This window comes from Corapipo altera, unplaced genomic scaffold (assembly GCF_003945725.1).
Source record: "Corapipo altera isolate COAL_440 unplaced genomic scaffold, ASM394572v1 67, whole genome shotgun sequence".
In the NCBI taxonomy this organism is placed as follows: domain Eukaryota; kingdom Metazoa; phylum Chordata; class Aves; order Passeriformes; family Pipridae; genus Corapipo; species Corapipo altera.
Window position 1 is genome coordinate 8,339,509 of NW_020884906.1, and position 21,345 is coordinate 8,360,853.

At 52.0% G+C, this 21,345-nt stretch overlaps 1 protein-coding gene across 1 annotated transcript in view; it reads right to left on the reverse strand.

The window, feature by feature from the left end:
* Nucleotides 1-215: 215 nt before the first annotated feature.
* The window catches only part of MN1 (MN1 proto-oncogene, transcriptional regulator), an 85,540-nt gene continuing 64,410 nt past the window's right edge, over nucleotides 216-21,345 (reverse strand). Inside the window, exon 2 of the mRNA XM_027652087.1 lies at nucleotides 216-1,422. Coding sequence (XP_027507888.1) covers nucleotides 1,256-1,422 — 167 coding nt within the window. The 3' untranslated portion in view covers nucleotides 216-1,255. The remainder of the gene's footprint in view (nucleotides 1,423-21,345) is intronic.

Sequence of the window (21,345 nt, forward strand, 5' to 3'; positions counted from 1 at the left end):
GGCTCGCTCACAAGGATTAATCAGCTTTTCATCAGTGTTATTATACCAGCGCTGCCTCAGGAGAAGCCCCGAGGCCATGCTGGCTGGGCTCACACCATGGGGACACCAAGGCTGTGGCCACTAGTGGAGTAGGCAGCGTGGCCAGGCTTGCTCCCAGCCCTTGTCCATCCTCATAGCTGCCAGCATCCTTCACTCAAGCTCTGTCCAGGGGCTCTAGTCTTGAGTGCAGCCCCCTCAGAGTGACTCTCCAATACACAAACCACCTTAATGACCACAGTGCCATGTTAGAGATCACCCAGGGAGAAATAAGGGTCCCTGTCTTCTACATAGTGGGCTTCAGGAGACACCCCTGTGCCCCCTCCCCGAGCACAGGGAAGTCTTGCTCCATGTGTCCCAGGGTTAGCACCACCTGCACTGCTCCAGGTCCATCTGGGGCTGCTTCAGGGAAATCCCACACACCCTGTTGAGCAGGAGCTGTCAGCAAGCAGAGCTGGTGCCTTTCAACTCTTCACCACCTCCAGTCAGCAGAAAAGCACTCAGCAGCAACCCTGCTTGGCTGATGCTCAGCGTCTACAGGACGCTAGGGATGAATGACCTAGGCCAGGCTCTCTATCACTGCTCCATGGCTAACCATGCCCAAACAAGCCACCTTCTGCTTGATGAAAGCTAAAATGGGAACGGATTTATCAACTTCTGTACTTTGTGGCAGTCCCAGAGCACTTTGAATCTGCCCATACATGTTAAGACCAACAATGGCAGAGAGCTTTTACTGAAAACACTTGCTTTTCATGGACTCATCTTCTCACTGTCAGAGGCCTTCTCCTGGTCCACATGAGTCCTTCTGCCCTGCCAAACAGGAACTAAGCACACAAGCATGAGTGTGGGGTGCATGAGGAGAAGAAGAGAAGGCCGTGGTGCTGGTACAAAAGCCCCCAGAGACAAATTCTTGCTCTTTCATGCACTCAGACCAACAGCCCTCAGAGCTCTGGACAAGAGGGCTGAAGCCCTGCACAAGGCTCTGCTGTGCCCTGGAAAACCTCTGTGTCAGGCACGTGGCATTTCAGTCCCCTGTTTCAGTTTACGCGAGCACAGGTCATTCATTCCCTTCGCAGCACAGCCCTACTCTCTCTGGCCGAGGGGCTGATGCTGAGCTGGTAAAAGCCTCTCCACCAGCGTGACCGTGGTGCTCCTGCCCACGGGCAGAGGCCGGCTGAAGCTCGCACCAGATGTAGCGGGCACTGGGCACAGTGCTCCCTTAGGTGCAGGTCAGCGCTGCTGCCAGAGAGCCTGCCCAGGGCAGCAGCTCTGAGCCAGACACTGCCCAGCCTGGCAGCGAGAGATGGTCCTTGGCATCCAGGAGACAGTCGGCAGCAAGGCCAGTGTGGTGCTGTGAGGGGGCACTGTCTGAGCGGGAATCACCACCTGCAAGGGATGGAGAGAAGATAGGATTAGCTGAACTCAGCAACAGCTATGAAAGCCCATCTCCCAGCTACTTCTGTCTCAGATCCCATCCCTGCTCAGCTGGGAGAGAGACTGACATTAAGCAGTCCTTTACTGAGGCCTGGCACCATCTTCCATGGGAAAAATATCCAACCGCAGCCCCTTGCTGGGGCTGGGGACTGGCCCCCAGGCCGTGCTGGGATCCTCAGGTGCACACAACAACACAGGAGCACTCCAGAGCAGCTGAGCACAGCTCTCCTGTCACCATCAACAGCTCTGTGCCAGCTCTGCCACGTTACAGCGCTTGGATCACACCATCAAAACTCAACAATGCACTTGAGTTACATAAAGATCCAACTCATGGAGAAGAGGCTCTTGACGTTTCCCCACAGCAGGTTTTTAGGGTACATTAGGAATGCTAAAACCATGGATGGAAACTGCATGGGAAGGTGAAGTCAGGTGAAGTCAGCTCTCCAAAACAGTTAAACTAAAACTGCTGAAAAACAGACAAGGAAACACCCAAGGTCACACACTGCAGCTAAAGAACCCTCAAAATTGTTTAGAGATGGCAAACATGCACTATACACCATGTGTAACTTCACTTTCCCACTAGCATGTGTGTGGGCACACACCAATTATAATGTACACAAAACACGACAGAGAAATATATTTAAGTCATCTTCATGTGCATGTAAAGCAAGCATCCAGGCAACACACTTCTCCTGGTCAATTCAAAGCACTGAACTAGGAGAGATCCTTAAAACCAGCAGAGATCTCTTAACTCATTGTCTCTCACACCAGAACAAGTACACCCCAATCCTTATTTTTTTTCCCTCCGAATACCAAACTTTCTCCTACCTGAGCTGTTAGGATTTGCCTTGCTGCTGGCTGGGGCTCTGATGTGCACGGTTTACCCAGTGCACGTTAAACGGCCCATGAAGGGCAGCCCGCTGAGGAAGTCGGGTTACAGAGCTGTACCTGCCCTGCCCTGATGATTCTCTGCAGATCCCCATTCACAGCTTCACTCAGGCCAACTTACTTAGAAACTGCTGAAAGTCAAAGCATCATTCTCACTCGGGGAGTTTCCTGGTGTATTCCATAACTAGGGCTCACAAACACAATCCTCTCGTCCGCTGTTGTTGCCCACAACAAAGGCGTTTGGGATCAAAGGAAAGGGTTAACCCCCATGCAGTCATCGCTTGGAGTCCTGGAGGTCTGAGTGCTGCCAAATCCTGAAAAATGGCCACCAGGCAGGCAAGCTGCTGAGAATCATCAGAATAAGATTGGAAGGTGTCCACATCAATCAATCACTTGTTGACAGATGACTGGAAGCCCCCACTGTGCCCGTGGACAGCTGACCAACTCTCGGCTTAACCTGGAGTCTAACATTAGCCTGTTTGCTTCATGTGGGTGGCTGCTGCGTTATGACCTTAATAGTCAATCAATCTTGCAACGAGCAGTCCGTCTGGCAGAAACATTCATTATCCATCCTATTCATGCATTGAAAAGCTTTATCTTCAAAAACTCTGCGTCACTTAGGGAGGAATAACAGAACCCAGAGCAAGAAAATAGGCCCAGCCCCAGTTCCTAGGGGGAGTCAGGATGTTGGAGCCGAGCTCCCACAACCACTACAGCCCCAGACCCGGGGGCACTCGGGGCAGGGTTTGGCCTCCCTTTTATTCCTGGTACCCATTCAGGCAGCTTAGAGGCTGCTGCTCTTGCACCAGCAACTGCTGGAAACCGTGCCAAGAGGAAGACGAGGGGGAGAGATATAAAAGGACAACAAACACACATCAATTAAACCTTGCAAGCTGTTAGTCACACTAGTTAATAAGTTCTTTCTATCTGTAAAGTGCTCTTAGTGACAAATCCTTTAACTGGCACTCAGAGCGTTATTATGGCTTTCAAGATGCCTCTGTCTTTCATGTGCAGCTTCTAGTACACATGTGAGTGCTCCCCGTAGCGCAGTCTGTTTACACTAGTTGTGAGAAGACATCATCAAAGCAAACTGAAAGCAACACTAAATGCTTGAGAAAAACAGAATTTATTCACTGCTGCCTGCTCTGAAATTGCCTTTCAGTTAACAAACCACTGCAAACCGTGGCAGCAGCAGGAGGTGCCGGGGAGCCGGGCTGGCACAGGAGCTTTTGGCCTCTCCGGGCATTGCCACCAGCACCCAGCTCCCAGCATCAGGCAGGGACTCGAGCCTGCTACCACCGGCTGCAACATGGCAGTCACAGCTCAGCAATAAGTGGAAGCTGTCCCCTTCTGTGGCCAGGGTCCCTTGCACAGTGGTCTGTATACCCAGACAGTACTCGGCACAGGACACGGGCAGCCCTTGTGCCCCTGGGGCTGGGAGCTGGAGCAATGCCCCAAGAGCCCCCTGCCATCACTCATCCTGGCCATCCCTGTGCCACAAGGCACTTGGAGGATGGTGCAGGCTTTGTTTCAAAGAGCTAAAACTAGACAGAGCTTTGAGCAAGGTGAAGGAAGGAGAAGAGGGGTCATGCTAAGAAGGGACAGTCTCGTCTTGCTCACCACCCTACAGCAGCCAGCACACAGTGAACACCAGAGGATGCTCCGTGGGCCAGGCTCCAGAAGCCCCTTCATTACTGGCTGGTCCTTGTTCAGGAGGGGAGCAACAGGAAGGTGGCTCCAACAACACCTGCAACACACAAAACCTGACCAACATCCCAGGAGAGCAATATGGGACACGCAATGGCAGGCAAACACACCAGCACTGGGGAGGCCGACAACCCAACCCTGAGAGCCCTGCCTGGGGCCAGCAGCTGCACAGACCACACAGTACCAGTCCTTACAGAAACCATCTTCTCCTTACTCAAAGTCAAAGCAATTAGGGGCCTGCAATGTTAGATTAAAAAAGAGACAGTTAATCGGAAAGCACCCATAATCCTTCACACTCGGGCTGCCAAAGCAGCCGCAATTCAGCAGGCCTTGTCCAGACTGATTGTATGTCCTGAAAAATGAACAGTAACTCTAGTGCAGAAGCGACTTATGTTTCTGCAAACTCTCTTCCATGCAAACTAAACTATTAATCACCTTAATAAACATTAATGTGTAATGGTCATTCATTAAATTCAGGAAAACACAGGGCCTCAAAGGAATCATTTCATGGTTTCAGTACCTGGGGCACTCACAGCACATCACCTGTGCTCCCTGTGCATGGCCTGTCCCGGGCCGGTGGCTGCCCAATGCCACACCGTGTACCCAGCATCCACTTGCTGGCAGCAGCAAAGCCTTGCTTCAGGAGCAGGTAGCTGGAGCAGCGCTGCCATATCATGACCTTCTGGGTGTGCACACAGAACAACCCACTCTGCCAGCACAGCCATCACAGCTCCCTGTGTGCTGAGAGCTCAGTGCCTTGCTTGATCCAGTGCCCAATCCGGTGCCCATCCACGCAGCTCCTCCGGCAGTGTGGCCCAGCATGGAGGGAGGTGTGCCACCAGGGAGAGGGGGTGGCAGCAGCGGCATTTGGGGGCCTCCAGGCTATCAGTTGCAGGTGATGGTGTTAGATCTGCTGCCCCAGAAGGTCCTCGGTGCAACCTGGCCTCCTCCGGCTGGCTCAGGGCTTCATGAACGGTGTCAAGTGGCAACTTTCTGGATTCTGACCTTGCTGGAATTTGCTTCTGAGGGGAGACACACCAGTCCATAAAGTTCCCATTAGTGTAAAAGCAGATGTAAGCACTTTGCTGGCAGAGCTCAGCAGCAGAGGAGCCTGCAGTTGATCAGTTCTGCCTCGCTGGTCACTGCAGTCAACAGGAATTACCACAGAGGGTTCCTGTGCCCCTCTCCCAAAGCCCACCCCTCTGAAAAGGATGGTTTAAAGAAGCCAGCCAAGCTCAGGCACTGCTCCAGGAGAATGTGGTAAATCAGTGTGATGAATGCTGAAGGGAGCAATGCAGGAGAGCAGTGTGGATTTGTTTATTGTACAGAACAAATCTAACCGTGGGGACTCACCGCTCCCATGAGGAGCCAGGGACTCCAGGGCCTTTATGCCGAGTGACAGAGCGCAGGACCGAGGGGCACATGGGTGACAGCTGGGACTGGCCTTCGCCACCAACTCCCAAAAGGACACCCGGCCCCCCTGGATTGTCACAGCCACGGAGCAGCACCTGCCCCTTCCCACAGCACCAATGACACAAGGGGATGGCCAGGCCCTCTAATGTCACCCTGGGCTGGGGACCTGAGCATGGCCCCCCCAGACTCCAGCCACCTCACAGGGTTTGGGGACCACAGTGCTTAGCCACAGGGAGGGGAAAAGGCAGCAATAAAGGCCATGGCACCTCCCGTTGCTAGCAGAGTGGGATTACCAGTCCTGTGGGGTGCCAGGGCGCACAGCACTCCCTCCTCCACCCCCCTGTGCTCCCTCTCCGTCGCGTTGCATTGAGAACCGGCACCAGCTGACCTGGTTTCAGCCAGTTTTCCTTCATGATTAACACTCTCCGGGCCCATGCTCACTCTGTTATTCTCACCAAATTAAAGAGCAGTCCTGGATCCTCGTTAGATTTGCTCACATTTGAGCAGTGTCATGTGGTCAGTAGCCCATGGCAATACACTAAATTAAAGGCCTAATGCAGAATCCACCTACGAGCCTGACAACTAATGAATCGAGGGCTTCAGGCCCCAGAGGAGCCGCGCTGGGATGAAGCCACTTCATGCCGAGCTAGAGCAGAAGTGCAGTCCCTGGGCTGTCATTCAGAAATAAAGAGTTGTTTAATTTTATTCACCACAGGACACAGAAACAACAGCATCTCTGTAACTAATGCTGGTTTACCGGAGAGCCAGGCAGCAAGGAGCCCTCTCAGCACTGATCCCCAGGGCACAGCAGCTCCTGCCTGCGCACCAGAGGTGCTGCAAATGAATTCCTGCTTGGTTTTGACGGACTGGGTGTGAGTCCCCAGCAGGAACACACTGACTCTCTTATGTCTGGTCAAAATGAATACCTCTACCCATCCCTCCAAACCATGCTGGTGCTCCAGAGCGCACAACTCAGCCCCTTCCTGAGCCCCCAGCTCTTTCTCTGCACCCCAGAGGGCCCAGGAGAGCGCAGCTCCCCACACCACAGCACCCAGCCCTCACAGTAAACACTGCTGCCCACAGGCATCAGCCAACACCGATGGAGCGACATGCAAGAACAACAGAGACTGCAGCTCCCACATTGGGCTGTTAGCCCCCTCTCCCCATCCCCAGCAGCAGCTGAGCGAGTGCTGGATGTAAGCTCTGGGGCCAGTGCCACAGCCATCAGTTTTGCTCTGAAGCATTTCAAGTCAGAGCTGGAGCCTGGAAAGGTTCAGCCTGTTGCATCAGACAGCTCCAGCTCTGCAAAGGTCAGGGCTGATTTGGTAAGGAACTGTTTGCTGAAGCCTTCCCCTCCCCCAGATCCCTGCTCTTGGCCACAGGCTCGCACACCCATGCACACACACACCCCTCATACATGCACACACCTCCTCCTCTTGCACACACACACAAGCACACTCTCCCCTCATTCATGCACATGCCCTCCTTGTGCACAGGCACACCTCGTGCACAGGCACACACACACTCTGCTCCAACCTTCAGAAAAGAAGCTACACAACACGACGCTGCTCCTCAGAGACAGCACACATGTGCCACAAATGCTGCCACAACTCCGCAGCGCTCCTGAAGCACCATGAGCAGAGAGGATTGCAACACTGGGACCAGAGGGACTTGTTCAGTCCCTCTTCCAGTGAACAGCCAAGCAAGCCCAGGGCAAAACCAGTGGTGACAGACACCTCCTGTTCCTGGTTGACCCTTTGGTCCCCTCTGCACATCAACCTGGGCCTCTGTTGAGCCCCTTGGCCAGACAGCCTTGGGACAGCACTGTCCCCAGCGCCCTGCTCAGCTACAGCTGCTGTGCTGCTCCTCTGGAAGGGGGACACCAGGGAGCAGCCATGGCTGGACCTGGCTGTTTCCCAAGGGCTGAGCAGTCGCTGATGTCCGAGGATGCACACACGGGTGGCTGTACTTCAGGCTCCTTACTGACAACAGCAGCTGTTTGTATGACACACACGTGTGCACACAACGGGCCCAGGAAAGCTTTGGGCCTAAATGCTGTCAACACTCTGACAACATTGTTATTATACCAGTAAATAATTTGTTTTGTTGCTACCTAATTGGGAATCAATACAGTGCCTATGTTTAATTACATTCCCCAGTCAGTCTGTCTTTCTCCCTACAGAAATTAGGGACTTTGCATTTAGGATTCGGAGAGCACTGAGACTGCCCTAGGAGGAAGAGCCCCCTTACAGAAACAGACACAGTTAGCAGCGTTATTAACTATAAACCACCCACCCAAAGAAAGGTTAGTAGCACACTTACCCTTTCCCATCTGCCAATTATTCAGGTCATCAAACAAAATAAAGCACAAATATTTGTGCAAGTGTTTGTGCACACACACGCGTGTGATCAGGTGTGTCTGGCATAGCTGGAGAAAGCCCCATGACATGAGTTTGTGCAAAATCCAGACAGGGTAACCCAGTGCACGAGTGACTGACAAACCCCTCTCTGGCAGCAGCCCCCCGTCACCAAGGGAAGGGGCACCATGACTCCCTGCAGGTACCAGGGAGTTGCCGGCTGCAGGCAGTGGCACTGCTGCAGGCAGGGATGCAGGTTGGAGCAGCAGATGAATGTGGGGATATAAATAACACTATCCTGTGCTGTCTCGGAGACAGCTGTGTGGGAACTCTTGCAATTACTTGCTTGTAAATGGCAACCTTTACATGTGCTTGACTTGTGATGTCTTTACATGCTCCATCTCTGGAGGGCTCCCAAGGCAGCTCAGCAGAGCTGCCTCCCACTGTGCTGGCACCCCTGCTGCCTCACTAAGGCCACCCAACCAGGACATATGGTACTGGGGGATCCCACCTCCTCTGCACCCACCCCTCATGTCCCTGCTCCAGCTGGGAACACAGGCAAGCCTTCTGGCCAGGCATGCACTGCCACTGCCATCATCCATTGTGCATTCCAGATGGACACAGTCATGGACCGGAGCCTCCCTCATCATTTCCAAAGCAGAGGCAGACCCATGGCACAAGAAGAAAGCAAGGTGTTCCCTGTTTGGGCTGGTCTGAAACACCTCAGCACACTCCTATGAGGAGCCACACCAGAAAGCACCACGCTGCAGACACAGGACACCCAGATCTTTAGCTTTTGGGGGACAGGAGAATGCCCCCAGTGACCCTCCGAAATACCGTAACAGGGACTCTGCCAGCAGCACATGGCTGGGTGCTGCAGAGCAGTGGTGGGAGCAGCCAGCCAGGACTGGGAAGGGAGGAGGCTGACGAGCACAGTGATGGGCTCAGCCAGGCACGGGGGATCGCTCCCCTCTCCTCTCTGCAGCTGGCATCAATCCATCCACCCATTCCGGCACATGAGGATGGCAGGGGAGGGAGGAGCACTTAAGACTGAGACATGTTTATTTGATGCCACTGCACAGCCCACCCTCCCTGTGTTCCTCTATCTGGACAAGGCATGACCACTTCTCTAAAGCCATCTTTTCATCCCTAAAGCAAGAGCTGCATTTTAGCATTAATTTTTTTTTCCTAGACAGACTTCAATCTCATTAATTTTAAGACACTCCAAGCTCTCTTTAGCAGTCCCTAACATAATTCTCCTAACTTAAGATACACGATACTAGATAGAAGTAGCCAATCCCGTTTATAATTGTATATATGACCAGCAATTCAAATTCACTTCCCTTGATTTAATGTCCTATTTGTATTCTATCAATAAATGGAGTTCTCAGGACCATACTTAAATGGAAGCAGCACTATGCTCTGATAGCCAAAGCCAGCAAAAAAAATTTCATCACTAAACCAAAATGTCTTGTAGTATACGATTCCTTGACTTATTGTTCTCTCCTCTTCACTGCACTTGAATATTAACTGTTGTATTAATAGCTCACTCTTAATTATCCATGAGTAATGTACTACAACCAGAAAATTAATGGAGGGAAGCACCACAAAAATGGAAAAGAATTCTCCCTATCCCCAATACATTTTCAAGCAGACTGTAAGAGGAAGGAGATACACACACTGCCTTGAACACAGGCAGAGAAGAGGCTAGTGCTCGGTAAGGTCCATCGCTGAACCCTGTTTGTCACAAGAGGGAGGTTATGAGCCGGGGTCTGATAATGATCCCAGAGAGCTGGGGTGGTCTGGAGAGGGGCAGCAGGGCTGGACAGTGACTCGGTCCTGCAGCCCAAGATGGAGGAGATGAGTGAGACCAGACTGAAAAATTTCCAGTTGTTAAGGAAGACTTTACCATAAACACATAATTCGGCTCCAGACTTCACTGCAGCAGGAATCTGAACTTGAAAAGAATGACAAAGGACAGGGTGTTTCTATGATTAACATGGATTCTCAGAGTTAAACATTACAGCTGGCAGGCATGCAAGGAGATGCTGCACCCTTCATTCATCATCACCTTTGCCCTCCAAAGTGCACCTGAGAGGGAGGACCTCTCATCTCTGCCAGGACATTTCCACTGCTGGAAAGTGCTGCACCACGATGCCATGACACAGTGTCTCTGCCCCTGAGCTGGGACTGGGGACAGTGCCAGCACAGCTCCTGCAAGGCAGCCAGGCAGGGCCACCGCAGCATCCACCTCCACGGGTGTGATCCCAGGGCTGCTCCAGAAGAGTGGAATGGTGAGGTGCCTAATTAAATATGTGCCTCCCAGTGCCAGAGCCCTGCAGCAGCCATGAATTATGCAGCGGCTCACTTACATGTCAGCAGGATCACAATATTGATGAGCTATCCTGGGTGTAATCTGATAAAAACCAAGATAAACTCAGCAAAAATTGAGTGTAATATGATCCTTTCCTTTCAATAAACCACTTCCAGCTCAACACTGTGAACGTCTCCCCAGGCTCCCTGCTCACCTCAGGCAGCCCAGCCCAGCAGCTCCTCAATATGGCCCAACACCAGTGCGGAGCAGCCACTGTGCTGGTGGAATTCATCTACACCTGTGAGGCAGTGCTGGATGCCTGTGAAGCCTTACCTGGGGATATTTCCATGCCATATGGAATTAGAGGCTGGTGTTCTCCACAGCACCAGTGCATTCCACAAGGTCTGCGTTTTGGCATTTAGATTAATGCTGGAGACAGGGAGGAAGAAGTTGCCATGTCTCACACTGACTCCCTCCTCTCTGTCTGAGCAAATGACGGATGACAGAGTGCAACTCCCACTCAGAAAGGCTTTCCAGTGCTCACACAAGACCCAGGTCCAACTGCGGCTCCCATGAAAAGCCAACTGCTTTATAATCCTGTCTCGGATGCTTTCTGCACCCTGGGAACAGTCAGCAGTGCAGGCTTCCACCCTCAGCCAAAACACATCCCACAAGAAACACCTCAAGGAGCAAGGAGATGCTTCTGGCCACGTTTGGTCACCAGATCCACACAGAAGGCCAAGGGCTGCAAGATGAGGACAGAGGGCACTGTTCCCTGCCCCAGCACTTCCCCAGTGCAGCAGGAACTGGTGCTGTTCACCCTGAACTCAGTGAGACCTTCAGAGAGCCTGAGGGGAGGCAGTGCCCACCCGCACAACTGCTCACAGAGTCAGGGGGAGCCAAGACCACCCCCCCCTCCAAACAGAGCTAGAGGCGATGAGCAGTGAGCAAAGTGACTGCCCTCACCTTGGGAACACACACCAGAACCTCCTCAGCAGCCTCAAGCACAGTGTCCCTGTCCCATCAGCTGTGGGGACATAAGGAGGTGATCACTTCATTGACAAGAAACAAGCAGCAGATGAAGTAAAGACACGGAAGTTACACAGACTCCAGAGCCTGCCGGGCACTGCCAGGGGCTGGGGGCCCTGCAACCGCCCATAAATCCCCCACCACCAACCCCAGTGCTGGCAGGTCCTTGCAGAAGTGGTGACCGTGAGAGGCTTGTTCGACCTTCTCCTGAGGGACACTCACAAGAACGTCCCTTGTTCTTGTTTGAGCACAAGAACAAAGCTTCAAAAGCAGAGCACTGCTGGTTTTCTTTCAAAATGATATTTCAAATCCATAGCAATGTAAAGAGAGAAGAACACAAAGACTAAGAAAGACTCAAACTGGGGATCTGCCCAAGGTAACCAAGAAATGCCAGAAAAAGACCAGTAAAATGAATTACTTTGGTGAATGCAATGACCCCAGAGAGCACTCAGCTTCCAGCTCTGCTGCTCCTCTCTCCAGATCTCTCTCTGGCCCATAGTACTTTAGCAGGGTGAACCCCAGCTGGAAATCCACCCAGAGAGTGGAGGGTGACAACACCACACAGTCAGCACCATGTGCTGAGCCAGCCGCAGAAAGTCCCGGACTCTCCACAGCCACAAGCTCCTCTGGTTCCTGACATTGCAGGAGGGGTCTAGATTCAGCCAGGTCCTTCTTGCCTCAGAGGCTGCTCTCCCCTCATGCCCACAGGGTTTGTGCTAGCCCAGCGGGTGCAGCACTGGGGGCTCAGGCTGGCCCAGCACCCCTCAGGGGTCTCCAGCCTCACTGATAAGCCTACAGGGAGGGACAGGAATGTTGCTGCCTGGAGACGCCTCATTTCACAGATGTGTCTGTGTCTGCGCAAGAGAGAAACTTTCACAGTTTTACTGCTTTTCAAATATTTTAATGCAAGCCATTTGGTGTCATATTTTTAAAAAATGGGTACCAGCATGAGCTACATGTGCATTAGCAACTGTCTCTCTATTAGTGTAAATACAAGAAGCAGAAAAGCACAGTCTGACTCCTAATCCATATGGTTATTCCAAATAGATTGCATGGCCTTATACTTTGGCTTATTAGATTGGATTCTACATATGGAAAGAATTAAAATGCTGGATTTACAGTGCAGGCTAATCAGAACATGTTTAACTTACAATGCCCCAGCAGCCCCAGAGGGTCACAGCCTCCCAGACACCTGGCGCAGAGGTTGATCCTGCTTGCACAGTGAGAACCTCCCCAAAGCCTGGCGTTGCGAGGGCTGCACTGTGGCTCAGGGCCTGGCAGGATCTGGCCTCCTGCACTCCAACAGAGCAGGCTGCAAGGAGGAAATACCTCATTTCCCACCGACTAGTCCATACAAGCACAGACAATAGGGCCAAGTGTGCGCTGTACGCAGCGCTCTGTGTTGGAGTGCTGGCCAGTGCGGGCTGCTCTGCCCTGACTCTTCCTATCTGAAAAAGCCATCAGACTGTCTGCCCCTCCACTTAGAATAAAAGGTCACTTCAGGGCTTTTAGGGTGGTTTTTTTTCAAACAGAAGTATTATCTTAATTTTCTAAAAATACTTTTCCCCAAGATCACAAAAGCTGTTAAAAGCAAGGCATGATATCACTGTTAACGAAGCCAGAACTCATGGGAAGGTGGATATACAATATGTACTTCTGCTAATTCATTTCTGGACAAGGCCAGACTCATACCAGGCACTTCAATACCTGCATTTCCACCACCACAGATGTAAGTGCACTGAACTCCCCCACCCGAGACTCTCTTTGCAGCAGCCCAAGCCTCTCCTCCTTTGTTTTTGCATGGATTTATTCCACTGATGTTGTTTCCATGTGAGTCAGTTGCGTTTTTATTGCTCCTCTAAATACAGCTTTCTCCAAAGTTGCTGAATTTCTGGACTTGGAGCCATGACAAAAGAACACACTGATTCACCCCCTTCCACACTGCTCTGCTCCCACCGGCTGACACCTCCCCACAGAGAACAGTTCACATGTCTCAAATTTGCTTGTTTTTCCAGAGTTGTTTTTTCTAGGAAAAGCGAAATTGTCTGATTGCAAGCACATCTTTAAGCAAAAGGCTGCAGGAGAAGCATTCTGGTTCAGCTTCAACCTGGCTCCCTCCCAAAGCTACCTTTGCTTCAGCTTTTACATGTAAGGAAACTCTTTATCACCAGCCTGCACAAACGGACGCTGCTGAAACACTTCAGCCAGGCTGTCAGAAAACCGTGTGGGCTTCGTGGTGAGGTATTAACAGCTGATGGGAAAAAATCCATTTTAACAACCTGCCTGCACACACAAATCACGTGGGCTGAGGAAAAGCATGGAAACTTCAGTCCAGCGGGTCACTGCTTGCAAAGTCAGTACAAATGCACAGAGCCATTGGGCTTGGAAGAGCTGCTCTGCTCATACCAGCAGCTCTGCTGCAGCACCACAGAGCTTGAGGTCCGAGGAGAAGAGAGGAATTAGGAAGTTTCCACTGAGCACCCTTTACCCTGGTGCTCCGGAACATGCCTGGGACATACAGCTCTGCCACATGAGGTTATTTTTACCATCTTACTGAAAAAAAAAAAAAAAGACGTGGCTGCTATTCCCTGGCATTGCTTTGCTAGAGAACAAAATACAGACTGTGTTCAGAAGTGTCACTGTGGAAATCTTCTTAAAACTATGTGTTTCTTTTCCTTACTTTGACCAAACTGAGGTAAAACTGGTCTGCCACACAGTCCAAAAGGAACAGGAGAGTTTGTTGAGCAAGACAATGTCACTGATGTCACCTTCATCCACTGCTCACCTGTGCTGTGGCATAGCTCCAGCCCCAGTGCATTCAGGGTCTGGTTTTAATCACCATACCCAAGAGCTACAGAAAACACCTGGAAACAGCATAGGGTGAAGGGAAGCTCCGAGGCAGAGCCACACTGGCTGCCTACACTGCAGCCAAAAAAACACACTGAAAACCACACTGACAGCAGCAGAAACCTTCTCCCCGCAGGTCTCCCAGCTCAGGCATTCCCACGCCAGGGAGCAGGAGCAGACCGTGCCTGGAGCCAACTCATCACAGGGAGGGTGGCCAATATGAACCAGTATGAATCCAGCAAAGGAGATGTGGTCTGGAGAACTGGGACCTGGTCACGTCTCCAGCCCTCCTGGGCTCTCCCATCTGCCTCTGCCTCTCTGCTGACCCAGGCCCAAACCCTAGACTTGGTCCCACACCAGATCCAGGGCTGGTTCCACATTGTGCTGCACCACCAGAGCTTCACTCCATGAGCCGAAGCCGATGCCATATACAGGAGTTCGGCCCCCTCAGCTCCATCCCACACTCAACATCATTGATCACAGTGATCAACAATGCTCCCTGTCCTGGAGCACCACTGGAGTCTGTGCAGGGCAGGGGAGGAGAGGGTTTGAACAGCACAACCAACCCTTTAAGGATTACATCAAGTGGCAAGTTAGTTATCAGTCTCCTTAACTGCCAGTAACAACAGCTCCAGAGACCCCAGCGAGTGTTTAGTGTCTCCTCAACCCTCCGGTGCCAGGATGTGTGCTGTATGCTAATGGATAGCCCATGGCCAGGGTGGCCAAGGAGCAGGATCATGCCCCCAGCCTACCCTGACTCCTTCCTGCTCCTCAACCCTGGCAGCGGGCAGGGGCCACAGCCTGGCCTCACCAAAAGCCACATGCTGGGCTTCCGACAGGTGCTTGCAATCAGGAGCAGAAGCCAGCCCTCCATGGAGCTGCAGGGGGCTCGGCAGTGGGAGCAGCAGCCGGGCTGGCAGCACCCAGGCACAGGGCAGCTTCCTGGGCAGGTCTCAAGAGAACAGCTGAAACCCAGAAGTTTCCTCACATGGTCCATACTGCCAGCTACAACACTGGAGCACCTTACCTGTGCTGAAACCATCATCAGATTCTACTGTCAAAAGATGCAGAGGAACTTGGAAAGGCCACAGATGAATGACCCTGCTCAAACCATCCCCTTGGTACTGAGAGCAGTTCTGAAAAAACGCACTCCGCTATGGCCTAACAGGTTCTTCCTCTCTACAGCCTCTCATTACCGAGGACCAGGAAAAAAGGAGCATGTTTTCCTTTTGATTTTTAAGGAAATGGTTAAATTGGGCTCAACTTTTCATCTTTCCCACAAAAAAGTACTCTGTCATCTTGTGCCTGTTCACCTACACAAAGATGAGACGACATCTCTGGCTAAAGGCCGACAGTTCTGCACCTCCTTGTCACTTTTAACAGGAAAATAATCCTGCAGAAACACTTGAAAAACAAATCGGTGTTGACACTCCTCATCTGTTAGGTATACTTTATGAAAGGAAAGAAATACTGCATTAGCATTTGACCTCCTCACCTTTCTTTCTGATATTGGAAGAAAATAAAGAGTGAGGGGCTTGGAAAAGCTGATGCTGGAGTAAGGAAGTAAGGAGAGCAGGCAGTGCTCAAGGCTGGAGTCCCCAGCCCAGCAGGGAGGGCAGGGCTGAGCCAGCCCTGGCAGAGGGAAGCTGGGAGCCAAGAGCACCAAGGGAGCTGCGAGGGGCACAGGCAGTCCTAGGGCCGGGTGAAGAGCTGTTTCTGCAGATGAGGGCATGAGAACTGGAGTCCCACCCCTTAGAGAGGGACCATACTGGCATCGCCAATGCACTTCTCATCCCAGGGCTTCCCTGGGAATCTACCCTCAAGCTACAGTCAGTCCATCCTCGTGTGTGAGCCAGTGTCCTCCCACATGTCTCATTTCTACCCCACAGCAGCCCTGTTTCAGCTCCATCCTTGCACTGTTATGTGGCCAAGCAGTGCTGTGCAGCTCCTCGCACTCACAAAGGACTGCCCTGTCCTGCTCTAAATGCTCCTGAACCAGACAGCACACTTCCAACTCCCAACCTCTAGAGCCTGCAGGCAGGAACAAGAGGGCTTCCTCAGCTCCCAGTGCTGCCAGCTGCTCCCTTAGGTCTGGACATGGTGGATTTCACCAAATAAGTCATGCTAACCCCACCTCCTCTTCCCTGAGCAGAGGCTATCAAGAAATAAAACTGAGCTTTGTCTTCTGAACAGCTAGACACTCTCCTGGCAGAGGCAGCTTGCCCTTTGGACACAACACTTGGGTGACTTTCCACGTACGCAGGCACCAGATGGTCTCACTGCTCCCCCAGTATGGCTGGGCACAACTCTGCTGCCGCCTCACCAGGCACAAGTCCTTGCCTGTAGGAGGTGGGGGCACTCTGAGGAACTCACAGAAATATTTTCCCACCGGTAGCTGTCGGCCTGAGCTAATGCGACATGACACGTATCTCGCTATGAACAATGCACTGACATTCAGAGCCTGCTCACCATGTTCCCGACCGTGCCGCTGTCACCGCAGCACGATCGCAGGCGGGGGGATACATTTCCCCTCTGAGCTTGTTTCGAGCACCCCTTTGAGGTGCCAGTGCCATGGAAGATCTGGTAATCCCTCCACAAGACAGCTTCATAACAGGTAGCACAGTGCCATGGTAATGTCAGCTGGAACAGGAGGGCAGGGAGCGAGGCAGCGCTGCCTGAACAAGGAGTCTCCTGCAAAGCTGCTCTCATTAGTGTCCAGGCACACCGGCAGCTTCACATCCTGCAAAGATGGCCCTGTACTCTGCCACATCTCTGGAAACAATGCAGCTAAACATGGGAGCAGGAGTCAGACACAAGTGCCAACCATCCCTGGCCTAAAGACAACCCTTCCACCAACCAGTGCATTCTGAGGAACGGCTCTGGTATCTGTTCCTGCAACACACTTAGGAAACTGGATGGGAAGCTCCTGGAACAGATCCCATCCAGGCTGCAGGTGGGGAAACACAGTTCGTGTGCCGAAACCCCAACACCCGCCCGTGCCCTGCTTACACAACAGCGTTACACAACACGGCGCTTCTGCAGATTGCATAAGGACAGGACGGGCACACCTCGAAACCCTGGAACAGCAGCATGCTGGAACAGCAAACCCACTGCTGGGCGCACGAAAACACTTTCCCATCACGCTGCCTCCCCAGTGGCCCTTCCAGGATGCTCCTGAGGAGAGGCAGCACAACACAATACCCACAGGCAAGAGAAGGAGCTATTCCACCATGTCCTGGGAAGAGGCTGATTTGACCCCAAATCACAGGAACGGGGATGCTCCTTCCTGCTGGACTAAGAAAATGTTTTAACTTCTGGAGAATTTAAAGTAATTTTGGTTAGGGTTTGGCCAGGGTCAGCCCAGCACAAGGGGCAAGCAGCAGTTCCACACAATCTGCGGGTTTCGGCTGGGTGACAAAAGCAGCACCGTGGTCACCAGCAGTTTGTAGCTTCTACTCCAAGCTGCTGTGAGAAGGAGCAGCACTGCCAGGCACTGCCATACAGCAGGTGTGAACTCCTGATTTCCATTTCAACAAAATCCATCAGTACATCCCACTGTATGAAAACCCAAGCATCTACCACACCACATGGTACAGAGAAGGCTGCTGGGAAGGAAGAGGTTTGGGTTTCTCCCCAGCCACTAAAGTTTCCATTTTCTGCACCCCAGCTAGACGCCTGCAGCCTGAGCAAGGATTTACAATAACGTAGGCTTCAGAGTCCCTCTAGTTCTCAAGGAAGTATCAGGAAATAAAAGGGCAATTGCATTAGTCAGTCATCAGGAGTTCAGGGTTTCTGCTTGGTTTCAGATGACAGCAGGTAAAAAAATTGCTCTGCTGCCTGACTGCAGCCAGCGGCACTGCAGGAGGCTGGACAGGTTGGGAACCGCGTGGCCGCATGCCACACCACCAACACGTCTGGTCTGGTAAGCGCCAAGGCAAGCTCAGGTCATCCAGGGTCTCCCTCCCCAGCATGGCAGGGCAGGTCCCAGCAGGTGCCAGAGTCTCACACTGGGCTCCACTCTGCTCCAGTGGCTCTTGCCTGTGCAGCGGGTGGATGGAGCAAAATGCAACACCTGGAGGGCCTGAGTGTGCCCGTGAGGGTCCTCCCAGCTTGTGGGCTGGCGAGGACCATTTCATCTCTACTGAAAGTTCCATCAAGAGGAGATTTGCCTCCATCACAGCTGCATCCCTCCCATCACCCAGTGACACCAGCCCCTGCCTCTCCCTGGGCCCTCCATCCATGTTCTCAGTAGTGGCAGAAGCACCATCAGCCAGGCCACAGCCATCCCAGCCCATCTGTTACTCCACAGTCTGCTCAGCAGGATGGCCACCCACATCTGTGGAAACGCTTTTCAAGGTTACATTATGATCAAATTCCAGTTCTTCTTGCAACACAGCTAACCAAATACCACTATCCAGACCCAAGACACATCCTTTGAAACCTCCCTTCATCCTCCCTGTGCCCTCTCCTCTTGGCTGGTGACCAGAGCCAGTTTCAACCACAGTGCTGTCCCTAATAATCTCATTATTATCTCACGTAACAACTTCTAAAAGGTTGCTGCAAACTCTTTCAGCGAAACCTGAGGTAGCCAAATCCAGCTCCTACTAGCCTCTTTCCCTCTTCTCCCCCCAGATATAAATTTTATACTTGAAACTATTAAAGTTGGCTGAAAATAATGATAACTGACAGATGCTGGGTTAAATAGGCCACAGTCTTTCCCTCGGGCCTAATTTAGACCGGATATCAAAATGATATAAAATATCATTGCTTGCTTTCACTCCATCAGGACATCTGTAGACAGACCAATATTAACTCCTTCCTGGGAGCATTGTGTTTGCACTGTCACCTTGCAAGAAAAAGCATGTTTTACCTGACCTCCTCCTGCCATGGAGCCCACACTCGAAGGTGGCTCCTCAGCAAAGTCTCTCAAGCTCCAGCTCAGGTCAGCTCCAGGCCCTGGGTAAGTCTCACCAGCCTGAGCCTCTGCCCCTTGCACTGCAGCAGCCTCAAACCATAACCCACCCATGGCACCGCAGCGTGCGGGGCAACAGGATCCCCACACCCCGACATGGTGGCTCTGACCACTCACAACAGGTAATTACAGGCTGTATTCTAATGAATATGCACAAGGGGGCAGAGTCAGAGTTGTGCACCTGAGGTTACGTTTTGCATATTTTATCTTTTCAACACTTGGCAGTGCTTCATTCACTTGACCTTCGTCATCTAGTTTCCTAGGAGGCTTGGAAAAGGAAACGTTACAGGACAGTCTCCTTTACCTCTGTCAGGCACTCAGGGTAAAGGCCTGAGGGCATCCCCAAGCCCCAGCCCAGCCCTCCCCAGCCCACAGCCAGCTAGGAACAGAGTGCATACCACATTCCCACTGGCACCTGCCTGCACCAGAGGTGACAGACCCATCCACTAACAAGACTGAAATGTCTAACTAGAAGGTCTCATTTTCAGTTGCTTATAAATTTACCAAGGGTTAACTGATCAGCCCCAATTTTCCATGGCAAATACATCAGCTGGACTGGATATATTGATTTTAAGATTTAATTCAGAATTTCTTGGTTATTTCTGAGAAATATTTCTGATGTAAATTCTCCATCTCTCCCACTCTCTTCACTTTAGAGGGCAAAAGAATATTCCAGTGTTTTGAAAAAAACCAGGAGTTTAATTTACAGAGTTATCACTGTTAGAGAGCTACTGCACTAAAAAACGAGCAGTGAAATGTAGCTCAACTCAAAGCAGCAGCATTACAGCCACCTCCACTCCACACCTGCCCACAGCTAGCTGCAGCTACAGTTCTAAAAGCTCTCCAGCTCTAAGGGCTCAGAGCTCAAGGCCTCAGCAAAACTCACAGAGCTGGGCAAGGCTGAAGAAAACACAGTTGGTGTTTTAAAGTGAAGCTGAATTCAAGAAAAATCAGTTCATCAGTTTAAACTCAGCAAGTGATCATTTGTGCTCCCATAGACTCATAAAACTATATTAGACATTAAGTACTAAGTTAAAAGTACATTCCAAATTCAGCATTCAGAAGTTAGGAATGCCTCTGCAACCTGAATTTGACTTTGTTTCTTCATATTGTGACAGACTTGGGTTGCACTGCTTTTCCTCCGAGAAGCTGGGTGTAGGCAGGTGGTGGGTGCTGGAGCTGCTCTGTGAATGAACTGGAGACGTGGAGTGGTGGACGCTGATGCCATCAAAATCCTGCTGAAGCTGCAAAGTGTGTTTATAGGAGACAAAAATGGTTGTTTGGTCAAGGGAAACCCACATGCCCTCACAGAGTGCTGCTTGCAGTATTCGGTGCTGGTGGATCCTGTGCATGGTGCTGCCCAGGCACTGTTGCCAGGCTTCAGACCCTGTAGGGCTGGAGAGCCAGGGGCACCCCAATGGCAGGAGGGGATTATGACAGGCTGGCAGACCCCAGAGCCAGGGAAGCAGCCTGCTGCCCACAGGGCTTCACTGGAAGGCAGAGCATGATGGTCCTACAGACCCAGCAGCTCTCCCCAACCCTGCCCCAGGCTGGATGAGCCCTGCTGCAACTGGAGCCCCGGTGCAGGGCGGTGGGGAAGGACACAGGGGTGCAGGGCACGGACCAAGCCTACCAGCAGGCAGCACAGGCCAGAGCAGCTGCACGCGTGTGCCAATGAATTGCACACTTAACTGGACACCAAACACAGCCGACCGTTGTCAGCATGTCAGCACAGGGACTCCTAATCCGAGTCTGTGTCAGGGACAGCCAACGGCCTCAATATAATTGCGGGGAGGCACATGCTCATGGTCTGGCAGCAGAGATGCTGCTACTGATCTGACACGTGGAGCAGGGGAAGGCAGCAGTGGCTACCAGTGCCCAGCACCAGATCCTCCAACCTGCTGCACAGAAGAACCCGCGGGGTTGCCCCCTCTGCCCACCAGCCCCACACCAGCCTGCTGCACCCCAGCAGAGCCCAGGCCCTAGCTATAATCAAGCTCTCCCTCTTTCAGGGAGCAGATGAACCAGGGATGCCAGAGAAAAGGGATTGCCTGAGCCCGTGGGCAGCCAAGTAGTGTTTATGCCTTTGTGCGGTACCTGCCGCTCTGCCAGACGGAGCTCACGGCTGCCCATGCCGAGATGTCAGGTTAAAGAGACAAAGCACGTCAGAGTCCCCAACAGCAGCTCTGGTGCTTTTACTCACATTATTAATAAATTACACTTTGAGATTTGGAGAAGAAAATGGCACAGCTGTTTCCTGGCATTCCAAGGGATCGTACCTTGCCCGCACAATGGTATAAAAGGCACAAGACCAACTTCACCTCCACTCCCTCAGTGACACTCATCCC